The following is a 13,797-nucleotide window of genomic DNA, read 5'->3' on the forward strand; positions in this document are numbered from 1 at the left end:
GGATTTTGCCTCCATGAGTTAAAACCAATAACCTGGGATTGTTAATGAGTAATAAACATGCTTCAAATTAAGGTAAAAAAATATTTCAAACTCTGCATATGGGGATGGGAATTCTTTAGTAGCCCCTAAAGGGAAGTCTTGCCCCCCTCCCACCCGAGCAAGCAATTTCATTCCCCATCTGAGCTTTCCTCTAGTTACTCACTGACAATTCATCATCATATTCATCTTGATGACCTTCAGGGGCAGTGAATTCCACATGCTGACTGTTCTGTAGTGCCATTAGAAGAGTTTAAAATTACATTGAGTCCCTCATTAGAGGAACTCAGCTCTCAGCCCCTCTTCCTCAATAAAACCACTTAAAGAGAAATTACTCCAGGTGATGTTTCCCAGGACCCTCTGCTGTAGCCATTCCACATTTTAAATTTTGTGAGACTGTCCACACAAAGGGAGCTGGGTCACAGCAGCCCTCCTTAGCTTTGTGCATTGCTTATGGCTCATCTCAACCGCTCATGCAATAACAATCCCACTGTTCCCTTCTCCGGGGCCCCGAGAAGACTCGACGCTGGGCAAGTAAGTTAGTTAGGGCATCTGCAAGTGGCAGTTACCCCCCCCCAGAAAACAACTCTATGGAAAAAGCCAATCCAGTCTGTCTTTGTAACTTATTTATTTATGAAGTGTGAGGTAATGAAGAAAGTGCTAAATCCGACCACAGTGTTAACTCTAAAGTTTCTCAATAGGTCAGTTAGGAGCCAGACAGCTCACTGGCTGCTCTGTGCATCTCTGCTGCAAAGTAGAGGGTCAGCCCCACCAGTGCCAAGGGAGACGAAGGCCACTGGTCCTACTCCCCTCCCCCCAGTCCCTGAGTCAACTGGTTAGTATTCACATCAGGAGGGAGACTTGTGGGGAGGAGAGAAGGCGACACTTGGCCAGCTGAACAAATGCAATTTCAGGGAGTATAGCTGCAGGTCAGCAAACAAAAAAGAGGTTAAGGTCTGATCAGATCCCTTCAAAGAGGTGGCGTCTACCCACCTAGTAAAGACAAAGTAACTCCAGGCAACAATTAGATCAGCCCTTGCTGTCAGTCCTGGGCTACACCTGGGATCTTCGGCAGCACAGCTCCTAAGAGCCTGCTTTTGGAGAATACGTGAAAGTCAGGCAAACAGGATAATTTTCACCCTCATTGCAAGAGAGAGAGAGAAACCCCATTCAATAGCCCATTGTACTGCTTGAGGAGCTGGGCCCCAGCTAACATCGTCCCATGAGGAATCTCTCACTTAAACTCCAAACAGTAAATCAGAACATAGGACCCTTCTTGGACTCCCCTAGAAAGGCATCAGGAACACTCCCTGTCCCCCAAACACACACTCTCCACGCTGCAGCAGGGACAATGCACACACTCGCCCCCCCGCCCCCAAAAAAAAGGTTTACAAAAGAGAGAAATCTTTAACAATACTCTTCCAAAAAGTTGTACAAAAATACAGTATTAAAAAAAAGATCCTCCAGTACAAGACTCAGGCAGTTACAGCAGCAGCTTCTAGAACACAAACCTCAAGACAAGCTACTGTATAAAGTGGTAAGAAAGTGAGGTATAGCCCATGTCAAGCTGGTCTTGGTTCTTCTCCAGTGACAGGAGTTTATCCATGCATCCACCCACCCCTGGGAGAAAAAGGGTCTTTAACAGCAGCCCTGGCCCCAACCCACCTCCAGGCAGTCCCTAGCTGTCACTGCTTCTAGAGAGATGGACCCAAACTGGACCACTGGATTGCAACCCCCTTGCATTCTGGATCTGAACACCCTGGCCTAGATTCTCTCTACCCAGGTGCAGTGGAGTGGGAGCCACTTGAGAATGTAATGACTTCTGGAGGGGATGTGTTGGGTACATGTTCTCAGTCCCCCCAATGCAGAATAGGATGTGGGATGTTGTGACGGGTGGTGACTGTGGAGGCGGATTAGTACAGACACCAAGGGTGGGTCAGGGAAGGGATGGTGGAAGAGTACTGCATCAGGGGAACCAGTGCTGGGGTTGGGTTGAATGACAGAAGTGGAATCAAACTTACTAGGTGCATGGCAGCAACAGCCATGTTAATGATCCACCCAAAATTGTGTGTATGAAAGTAAATTCACAGAATAGCTGGATTCACTGACAGGTCCTATCTGTCTGAAGGAGGATCCTGCCATCTCTAGGTTAGGGTTGTCCACTCGGGCCCTTATTTTGGAAAATGGCCTCAATTTTTGAGTGCCCAATTTCAGGCATCTGAGGCCTGAAGTTCAGAGGCACCTCCTGTGGGCCTCAGCAGGCATTGTTCCACATCTCTGTTCAGATGCTCAGCATCTCTGGAAGTCAGGGCCCAGGTGCTTCAAGCTGGACACCCTCAAAATGAGACACCCAAAACTCAATGGTCACTTTTGACAATTTCAGCCCAAGGGTCTTGCAAAATCCAGTGTCTACATTACTCCGGTGCCAACATACCAGCATCCCCAAAGACTAAGAGTTAACTCAGCCCACAGCTGGCAACTCCCTGCTCTGTTAAAGGAGGAACCCAAGACCAGACGTGGATAAGGGAGACAAAGAACCCACCCCCCGCACACACAGTTTAAATTTCCTAGAACGCAAGCCATATTTGTGTGCGCTGGCTGCAGTGCATTCTGGGATGTGTAGTTTGGAGGGTTCACAATAACCAAAAATGTGCAAATCAATATTGGAAAGGTGTCGAGTTTTTGGTAGCTAACGTCCCTTGAGATGGGCGATTCGTTTCAGCAGCTGATGCTGTCTCAACTTCAGCTGCCTTTTCTCTGCAGCCATCCTCCTCTCTGCACTAACTAGCGACTGCAGGTACTCTGAAGCTTTGCTCAGGATCACCACTTTGGGGGTTTTGGGACAGTTAGCCAGACCAGGGACCTGATCCCTCAGTGCCAGGAAGCGCGAGCGCAGATCATTTCGCCGCTTGCGTTCTAAGTAGTTGTGGTTTTTCCTCTTGGCCATGTCCTCGCTATCTGAGCTCGGGGCGCTCCCGGTTTTCAGCAGGCAAGGCTCAGGCGATGAACTCTCTGTGGCTTGCTCTGGGCTGCTCAGGGGCTCCTCCTTGATCTCCTTCTCCGAGGCCTCCTCCTGGGAGCAGGCGTCCGGTGGAGAGCGGGCAGCATAGTTGTGCTGTTGCTGATGGATGGAGATGTGGAAGTGTTTCATGCAGGGGTCCAGGGGGTCGGCTCGCACCGTGATGGTGACCGGCTTCCTCATGCTGAGTGATTGTCTCTTCTCTACTGTCACCACATCAATCTCTTCACCCTCTGTTCAAAACAGACACAAGCAAAACAACCCATCACTTGGAATCATTCAACTATTCCCTTCAGCTACCCCTTGGCCCAGCCTCTTAGAAAGGCGCAGCGACATGCCCAAGGAAGAGACCATGGTGCAGCACCATGCCTGGTGCATGGATCTCCAGTACCTTTTTATGTTCTGGAGATTAGGTTAAACTTATCAGGAAGAGGATCATATTGCATGGATCCCGCAGTGCATTGGACAAAACAATTCTGCCCCCAGAAGGATGATTGAAATGGTCGATCCCACATCACCTAATCCCAGTCATAGGACGGAGATTTCTCTCCTTAGCTTCAGGCTCCGTGTCCCAGGAAATGGGATGTGGATTTTTTTTACTGTTTCCCTTACACACTATGGGCAACACTCATTAAGAGCAAAGACCCAACAGGCAAGAAATTCCTGCACCCCCAGCTCCCACTGCTGCACCAGTCCTCACCTCCCCCAGCAGAAAGGAGGGGAGCAAGAGCCTTAGTGGCTGGGGACAGAGTTGAAGATCTTCCCCCCCTGCTCCTGCTTGTCGGCTCTTTCATGGCCCATTGGAATTGTAAATTAGGGATCTGGGGGCTGAGTTGCCCTTTGTTCCTGTTCACTGCAGCTTCGCACTTTAGTGACTTTTTGTTACTTTTCACAAGTTATAAATCCTATTCATCCCCCACCCTGGTATTCTCCTCTCCCCATTCAGCTGGAGGGGGGGAGAGAGAAGAGGGAGAGAAACAATCCTCCCCTCTTACACAGTGGGGAGGGGGGACATTTTGCCATCAGCTCAATGAACCTCTAAGCCATCCACCATTTAACATTCCTCCCCTCACCATCTCTAAACATGTTCAACCTTAAAGAAAGGGTTGGAGGGGAAAGGTTATCAAAGCTATAAACAGAGTAACAGACCCAACTTTTTAAAACTCCACTCTAGCCATCCATGAATTACAGCAGCTACTATAAATTCACTCCCTGCCACTTCCCAAAGTCACTTGGTCTTTCCCAAAGAGATTGTGAAGCTCAAAAGAAAGCACATATCCCTTGTGCATGGCATTCCAACTGGCTTAGTAATACGTTGCATTAGCAATGCCTTTCACTCGGTCAAAACACTTCACTGAGATGGGTATTGCCTTCATTTCACAGTTGGGGAAACGGAGTCAGAGCTGTTTAATATACTTGCCCACGGTCACGCAGCTCATCAGGGAGTAAGACCCTCGACACAGAGTGAAGCTCTAGCCTAGCAGATAGTGGAGGTCTGTCTTTTTGCACTTTGCCAATACTCATCATGCCAACAGATTATTGTTAAATCAGAGGAGAGGCACCCAGGGCTCTTGACTCCCAATCCTCCGCTCTATGCATTAGACCGCATCGTCTCCCATGTGCCCCTAATGCTAGAGAGATTATCCTTCAGAGGTCTTGCACCACTTGGTGATCAGTCTAGAATTTGCTACTGCGGTTTTATTGTTTTGGAACACACCCCCACCCCTCCTGATAGTCAATGCTATTTCCTGGTTGCTTTGTACGGTGCACTTTTTATGCCCTTCTTTTGTCACAAACTTCCATTGTGCAGACAATAGTATCATTTCCCCATTAATAAAAATCTGACGGGCTGGGCCCCACCTCCCAGCCAGGTGGCCATTGGCTGCCTCAGCAGGCAGTTGGAATGTTGCTGCTGCAAAGCTACCCACCCCTCATTGGCCAATGCCTGAGTCACTCACTGAGGGCCCCCCTCATTGTTTGCTACAATCTGTTGCTTTTTGTTCTGGGACCATGTGGCCAGGAGCATGTGCACAAGGGCCGTGGATTCAGATCGGGTAAAGAGCAGGTCAGCAAAGTAGCAAGATGAAAGTAGAAATAATGAATTCAGTCGTCCGTCCGTCCCCCCCACTAATTGAGATTAAGCCCTTTAGAGCCCGCAGCCTCCTTACTATCGCCATCATCCTAATGTAATTAAATCTTAGTCCTAAAGGTGCTTCTTGGCCCAGCTATCCTCATCCCTGGAATGAGTCATAACCAAATTACTCATCCCTGATTCATCAGTCAGACTAGTATTAGGGTCCAGATAATGAGGTGTCTAGCCCTGCACCCCCAAGGTTGTGTCAGCATTTCCACCATACCCCCTTCGTTTCAGAGGGCAGTCATTTAAATCTTGCCCCGAGTTTAGGTGTATTGAAATCACACCACCGCCAACTGGTCATTTCTAGAAGGAGCAGAAAAAAAATTTTGCTGATTTGGGAGGATTTTTGCCTGCCATTAAGCGACAGATTTAAGACAAGGGCTTTTTTAAAAAAAAAAAAAATTAAAGAATTGCATGCATTAAACTTCCACCCCTACAGATCAAGGTTCAGACTTCGTTTTGGTGGCTTGACACACCAGTCCCTTTATCACTTTTCACCTTCAAGCCTCAGTCTAGTATTTATACCAGTTTTCCGGGATTGGGAGACTGGACAGGGCCAAGGAGACAGGACCCTTTTGCAGAGGCAGCGCTAGGGTGCTACGAAGAATTAGGAGATGCATCTAGTCGCTTGCCTCCCCCCGCATACCAGTACGCGGGATGACCCCAGAGACATGAACAATTGTTTTGTGACGGCCAAAGCCCACAAAGAGATTTTGCCTTTTGTCCTAGGAGGCCCTCAGACAGACTTTCCTTGCCAGGCTGCAAAGGGGAGCGGCCTGATCAGCTGAAACCTAGTCGTGGGGGAGCACCTCAGGCTGGGTGCTCCAAATCAAGCCGAAAGAACAGCAATATGGCTGCGATGGAAAGCCTTGCAAGAGGATCTAAAGCGAGCTGCAAACTTCCCCAGGCAGCGAGCTTCCAGGCTCAGAGCGCGTTCCCCAGCGGACCCCAGCGCTGTCTCGCAGCAGGAGGGAAAGATTTTTTTTTTTTTTTAAAGCAGCAGAAATCTGGAATCCGGGGTCCCTCCAGGGCCACCCCCTCCCTGCAAAGGGCAGGGGGTTTCCCCAGCAAAAGTCCTAGCGGGAAAGAGACGGTTCAGCTTCCCTTTGTTCTTGTCCGTGGGCTTTACGCTAGCTTGGAGTCCCCACAAAAGGGGGCTGGGCTTCCAGAGCGCCGGTCCCAGACTGTTTACCAACACCCGTGTGTGAACGGGAGAGCGGTTTTGCAATGCTGGAGAAAGCGGGAAGTTCACTGGGACCAGCCCACACCTTGATTTGGAGCAAGGGAACGCGTGGGTTGCTCTGCTACTCCCTTACCAGAATCACAGCGCCTCTCGGCCCCGGGGGCGGCGGCGGGGGGGGGTTTGTTCTCGGCCAAGGGGCAGGGGAAGACGGCAGCAGGATCCACGCACTCGCTCACCGAGTTGTTGAACCCGAACTCCTGGGCAAAGGAGGGCTTGGGCGGATTAACCCTTTGCGTGCCCGTGGAGAGTTTCTCGGTCATAACTTTCTCCAGTCTCTCCCGGGCGGAGAAGCCGCTCCACATGCAGTCCTGGAGGACGAAGGCGCTGAGGTTCCCGAAGATCTCCCCGGTGCCGATCAGATACTCCGGCTCCTCCCCGGCCAGGCAGCAGTGGGAGAGCCAGTCTGACCTCTCCTCTGCCCCGGGGCAACAGGCTTTCCCCGCCGCGCTGCACAGCGGCGACGTGGGGGGAGTGGGCACCAGCTCGAATTTCTTCCAGATGTCTTCGCTGGGGGCGGTGGATCGGTAGAAATCCTCCTCCGAGTCGTGGTCGTAGAAGTAATGCTGGTAAGAGTCGAACTCCATCTCGGGAGGAGGACGCCTGGGGATCCCAAAGCGCAGGGTCAGCATCATGTAGGCAAGGGCACGCTCCTAACCCGGGGGTAAGCCCCCGCCCCAAGCCAGGCAGGGAAACACCCCAACATCAGCCTCTGTAGCGTGGCCACCCCCCAATCTCTAATGACGGGGCGTTCGCGGCATCTTCCCGTGTGTCATCACGTCCCCATTGAAGGCAGCCACCAAGGGGGTCCCAATCCCCCACCCACAGGGGGGCTGACCGCGCCCACAAGAGACCCCAAAGCCCTAAACGGGAGTCACCCCCACCCCATGGAGACCATTGCGCACCCCCACGCGCGGAGCTGCCCCCCACGCACGTGGGGCGGGTAAGTGACAAGCAGGTCGGTCCCCGCTGCCCGGCTTGGAGCAAGGCAGAGGCGCTGGGGGGAGCCGCGCTGCCTCCAAGTTTCCCAGGGTCACCAAACTACAGCCCCTGAGCGGGGGGCCCAGCCCCAGGACCCACCCCCTGGAGTCACCTTTCCCCAGCAGCGTCCTGCGGTTGCTCCAAGCGGGCGGCTCGCTCTGGCTGCAGCCTGCACCCCCGGGGCCGCCTCCCGCAATCACAGCGGCCGAGCTGGGACTCGGGTGTATTGTTCCCCCACCGCCTTATATCGCGTCTGCAGCGGCTGGCCCCGCCACCGGCAAGCGGACCCCCAACCAGGGGGCTGGGATTTGCATAATGGGCGGGGCGCGTCCTTGTAAATCACCGCGGCGCGCCGCCCAGCTCAGCTGTTCCGGCGGCAGCTCCCTCCTGGCCCCGGCCGCGGCACGGCGGAGCAGCTGACTGCCCCAAGCCCTGGCCGGCCCTGGGGGTCCCACCGCAGCCCACTTCCCGGGGGCAGCGTCAGGGAGCGTTTGCTCGCGGGCACTGAAAGAGCAATTGACTCTTCCCTGCACTAGAAACAAGCCCGAAATGCTTCTTCCCCCCCGCGCCTGCAAGCCATGGGCTAACGCTGTCACAAACCCCCTGGCTAATCTTTCAGCCCTAGCAGATTTAGGGCAGCTGTGGATGAAAGAGCCCTGAGTCCTCTCCCCAGCTCTGGTACCGACTCGGGCTTGACCTGTCTGTGACTCCTTTTCCCCTCCCTACAAACAAGGCTAGCTTTGCTCTGCTTCAAAAAAAAAAAAAACAAACACTTGGCCATCTAGGGAGCGCTGAAGGCCTGCAAAATAAAAACAAGTGTTTGAGAGACTTTTTGCCTGTAGTTTAGCGGCTCATGCTGTGGGAGCGGTGGATCCTACCTCAGAGTAGTGTGTTCGGTGTATACTTGCTTTTCTGCAAAGTTATTTGCCTGACTTACTCATGAGCTGGTTATTTATATTGTACTGAGAGGTCCCAGCTGAGAGCTGGGCACTGTTGTGCACGGGGCTGTACATGCACATAGCCTATGTCTACTACAGAGCCTCTGTCAGGCTGGGATATAAAAACAAAACACCCCTGCCCAATATAACCATGCTGACAAAGCCCCCAGGGTAGACGCAGCTCTGCAGACAGAAGAGCACTGTAGGCGTAGCTAACTGTGTTCAGGGAGGCGGCGTTCCCGCAGTGGCAAAATAAATTTCTAGGGCAGCATAGTCAAGGGACACTGATTACACCTATGTCTACACTGCGGAGCCTATGCTGTTGCAATAGAGATTGCAAATGACACTATTTTAATATTTTTTGACTATTTGTGTCATCATGTGTATTTGTTTTTGTAAAAAGGTTTAAATTTGCCTGGTGCGTGGTTGGTTGGTTGAATATCAGAGGCTGTTGGATGTAGCATGTCATTTAAGAAACAAACACATAGGATTACAGTAGTTAGAGAGGAAAGGCCTGTTCAAGGCATGAAGTTTCTCCCATTAATACAAAGATGGAGTTTGCAAATTCCCAGGCAAATCTCTTGGTGGAATGCTGTGCATGGAGCATATATTGATTTGTTCTTTAAATACTAAAGAACACTTTGGTACTTCCCTGTCTTGTTTTAAACTCAGGCAACACGCTCCAGCTGTCATTTGCACCCTCTTCCCCAGTCAGTTTTGGACTGACACATGCTTGGAAGCCTTCTGCTTTACGTCCATTCATCCTTCCAGAGAATACTCTTATTTCCACTAAAGAACTAAATTTCTTCTCAAATGCAGCTAACGTCCTGTCATGAAGATGAACTAGGGTCCAAGAACTCTCAGTGCTTCCGGAGTGGGAGGTGAAAGGAGGATGGTGCAGCAGTTAGAGCGCTATGCATGACCCCAGATCCTCAAAGGCGTGTTGGCATCTAGCTCCCACTGGTTTCTGAGCCTGAGCCTCTCGGGGTATGTCTACATCATCATGGGGATAAAAATCCAGCAGCTGCTCTGGGTCAGCTAACTCGGGTTCCGAAGCTTTTATCCCCATGTGGACATACCCTCTGTCCCTCAATTCTTTATTGGCAACATGGCAATAATCCCTACCTCTCAGGGGTACTGTGGGGATCAAATATTTTAAAAGATCGTAAGGCGCTCAGATACTCTGATAAGAGGGGCCATATAAACCTGTACCTAAGACAGGCAGAAAAATGATCACCTACTCAAGGGAATATAGAGCGTGGGTACTGCCCGCAGCTGATCTCAGCTACTTTATATCGAACAATGCACATGGCTGTATAGGGGACATTTCAAGCTAATCCCACTTCCATTATTTTTCACAGAGCAACAGGCAGGTACTAAAATGGCCCGTACCAGATCAAGACCCCACACTGAATCGAGAACCAATTTACAATGAAATCTACATGGAATACAACGTAATGAACAAATCCCACCACCCCCACCACCACCCCCAAACTTCTTACTGGATCAGCATCTCTGATTTATCCCAGACAGGACTACAGTACTAAGAAGCGCCACCATCTGGCAAGTAGCTGAAATGGCACCCCCCAAAAGGTTCCTCTTTTGTAACTGAAGTTACATAAGGTTAATTAAAAAGTTGGTCACACAAAAAAGGAAGTGGATGTTACCAAAGAACTATTTTCAGTTCATTCTAAAAGTTAGGTTGAGATGGGATGGAAACTCCCTGTTGGTTGAAGGAATAACACTGACAAGAGAAAGAAGGGGAAAGAGAAAAAGAAACTTAATTGGAGAGGTAAATAAGATTTTTAGTTTAAATAAACATAGCCGCTTTCTTGCTTCTGGACCCCCAAAGTGGACAGGGACTTGAGGAAACCACCCCGAACGGCTGCCCACTTCTGGAGTGCACCAACCAGGAGATCAACTGACACAAACACCTTACAGAACAGGAGTAGGAGGGAAATGTTTTGGTAAATATTGGACAAACCACTACAAATATGAAAACTGCCAAGAGATTTTTAAACATCAAGGGAGAGCAGACAGAACATGGAACGTTAAAGTCTCAAACTGGCAGGCCCTCAACTGACATGCTCTGGAAAAGTGAAGGCTGAGCCATACCAGAAAGATCTTAATCTGAATTAGCACATTAGGCCAAATTCATTCAAAGCCCATATTTCTATTTTAAAAAAACCCTCCAGTGTTCTAGCCCCAGATCACCACAATATAATAGGAAGCATTTGGGACCATTATTATCTAATACTGTTTATTATCTAATACTGTGTTACATTTTTGTCAGGGGCATTGTCTCATTCATTGTCTTGACAGTTGGCAGCAGTATTTATATCTATCCATCGGCGTAGTATCTAAGCAATGAGAAGTTTAAAGTTAGGCAGATTAAACAGTTGCAAGAAATTGAGGAATATTTAAAGCTTAAAGAAAGTGATTGTGAGCCAACATGGAAGGTAAAAGCCCTTTGAGATTAAATAACGTCATCAGTAACATTACCTTCATTGAGGATTTTCGGTAGGAAGGAGACTGGCGTTGCATTTGGGGGTTCAAATGTTAAGTGTTGCAATTCAATATACCAGCAAGTCTCCCTGAGGAAGCTCATAACATTGTCACAAAATAGGAACTAAACCTACTTTGGCTTTGCCTACAATTGGCATTTTTCTTCAGCTTTCCCATTGGCACAGTAGGGGATGGTGGGAGTGCTGTTACAGGCAGGACACCAGTATTTTAACCACTGTGGGTGAGATCCTGACAGCTCCACTTAATTCAATAAAGCTACATCCGTTTACAGCAGCTGAGGATCTGGCCCTAGGCTCATCTAGACCACAGAGAGAGGACACCGATGGGCCATCTGACTACATCCTCGCATCGGTGTTGCAGGAGTGCTGCAGACCAAGTCTAGCTAGCAAATGCAGGGCAGCCTCTATCTCTTTCAAATCTTTCCATCATTTGCTCCACAATTTCCTCTTTATTCATGAACAGGAGGGGGCTGGGAGTGCAAAGAGTTAATTTGACTCCAGGACAAAAGCCTGGGATAACAGATTTAAGGGGAGGCAATTAGCCAATCCCTCCGACTGCAGCACAAATATTTGCATCATTGCTCCTTAATTGCTTCCTCAAGGTCTGGAATGGGGAGTCTTCATTTGAATGGCTTCACCTTTATAAGCAGAACAGTTTAGCAGGAGAAGACAGGCCTCCAGGCAACATCCCCCACCAGAAGCATCAGGGTGATTTATAATTTATGAGCTGCCGGTGGTGTTCCTGGGGAGGCCCATATGAGAGAGCAGTTGGCAGAGATTCACTCACCAGCATCATCTGGTAAATTTCACACCATCAAAGACTACGCTAATGCTTGGGAATGCACAAGACTACAATCAAGGATCTGAAAACAGGATCTTGCAATGGAAAGTGTCAGGCTTCTTCAACTCCAGGCATCGCTACCTGCACCAGTTATAATGACTGGCCTTCTTCACCGGGACAGTGCTATGCCGGGGGTTTGGACGACCTCAGCTCCCATCCGTTTCTGCAGAATGTATTTTATTTTAAAAGTTGTTGTTCTGGCTGTGGAGATAAACCCTGCCGGCCGGAGACACCCTGACACAAGAGCTCCGGGAAGTGTGATGTGCACCCACTCATCTCAGTAAGGGCTGAGGTGACAGCTTGAAGGCCGACGGTAACTTTCTTGCTGCTGATCCACCCAAGTGAACGTGACTTGCTGTTATTGCCAGGAGCAGTGGCAGATATTGGGGGGGCACCGAGGGAAAGCTGGGGGCCAGGAGGAAGGAAGGAACAACACTGATCACAGGCCTGGGAAGGGAAAGTAAGATCTAGTACTGCATAGACAGCTTGATTCAAAGCCCTGTGGAGTCAGCGGGAGCCTTGCCATGGACTTCAAAGGCTTTGGATCAGTCCCGAAATCTTGAGGCCTGGCGACTGGCGGAGAGAAGGAGCTGTTGCCTGAGATCCCTACAGAAGAACATTGGTTGGAGCCTGTAATGGGGGAGGGGAGCAGTTGGCAGTCACAAGCGGATTCCCTAGGGGAGAGGGGACACTGAAGCCCTCCATTGCTAACCCCAGTCCAGTGGCACCCATCCAAGCAATGCTGGGGACCCTAGGCCTGACAGACGGCTTGCCCTGAACACCACCCCACATAACACTGCTCACAGCAGGTCACGTGGGCACGCAGCAGAGGAAGCCAGGGGCCCAGCCCCAGCAAGGCTCTTACCGTTGTTAAGCGCAGTGGAATCGAATGGTGGGAAGGTTTACTGAGAATTCCCCTGGTGCAGACAAGGCCTTAGAGAGTCAGATAGAAAAGCAATATTTCTAGGAACATCTGCTTGAACCCAAGCTGGGCTAAGAAAGCCTCAGGACATGGGGTGGGAATCCCCCACCTCCTCTATCTATGGCCCTACACAGTGTCACTGCCTTGCCTTCCGCTGAAGGCTGGTGGTTGTTGGAATGAGGATCAGGACTGGATGGACTGTTCCTTTGTCAGTTCCCATTAGCCTGCTAATTAGCTCCACAAATAACCAGTTTCAGTGCAACTACAAAGGGGAGGTGCCACAGTGCGACTTGGCCCATTCATAATTCTTCAGAGGTAGCAGGTCCAGGGTTCTGCATACTCAAGGCTGCCTCTGTAGGGTCCAGCCAGGCTGCATGGTCCCAGGGGCTGGACAGTTGGACTTCGTGGTCTCAGCTCTCAGTGCGGGGAGGGCAGATCAAGGTTAGAGGAGAGCATGTGCCTCCAGGCACCGCTGCTGTCTTGGGGCCTGGACATTGTTCCAAGTATTCCAGGCTCATAGGGGCCAACAGAACCACATGGGCAGATCTCCCAGCTCGGCGAGGAGCAGTAACATCACGTTGCTCTTTAGTTTCCCCCCTTAGCCTAGGCGTAATTGCCTCAATGGGCTCTGGTTTAACAGCCAGCAGCTCTTCTTAGGGCTTGTCTACGTGGGGAAATTGACTAGCTATACCAGTATAATTATATCAGCATGGCAATGCTGGTGACGCCCCCCGTGTGGACACGCTTGTTCTGGAATAAGAGGGCTTTTTTCTGATTCAGCTTATACCACTTACAAAGTGACAAACCACTGGAATAAAGTACTCTTATTCTGTTACAAGAGTCCACGGGGGGTGGAGGGCTCTTACCTGTATCCCCAGGTGGTGTCAGGTAGGGCAGAGAGGAGGATCTGTGGTCAGGGTAATTATACTGATCTAGCCATGATGGTACATTTCCCCACGGGGATGAGCCTTAGCCATGTGAGGGGTTGCCATGATGAGAGGCATTTGGGGGCAGCAGAGAGAACCGTGTGGAACCCCGTCATGTCCCCCCCAGAAGAGAGGCCACATCTGTAAGTGATAACGTAACAACTGGCCCTATGAAACATGAATCGGATGCACATTTGGGAACCTTGAGCTGCCAGGAGGGAGGCAGCTACTG

General features: G+C 50.4%; 1 protein-coding gene across 1 annotated transcript; it reads right to left on the bottom strand.

Moving 5' to 3' along the window:
- Nucleotides 1-654: 654 nt before the first annotated feature.
- On the bottom strand, nt 655-7,688 carry MYCL (MYCL proto-oncogene, bHLH transcription factor). The gene is made up of 3 exons (XM_074934477.1): nt 7,526-7,688; nt 6,509-7,035; nt 655-3,288 (listed from the first exon to the last, which is right to left on the bottom strand). Exons 2-3 carry the CDS (start codon nt 7,017-7,019, stop codon nt 2,726-2,728), a joined length of 1,074 nt encoding a protein of 357 aa, XP_074790578.1. The 5' UTR covers nt 7,020-7,035; nt 7,526-7,688; the 3' UTR covers nt 655-2,725.
- Between the last annotated feature and the right edge of the window lie 6,109 nt (nt 7,689-13,797).

Source organism: Natator depressus, chromosome 19 (genome assembly GCF_965152275.1).
Source record: "Natator depressus isolate rNatDep1 chromosome 19, rNatDep2.hap1, whole genome shotgun sequence".
Lineage (NCBI taxonomy): Eukaryota > Metazoa > Chordata > Testudines > Cheloniidae > Natator > Natator depressus.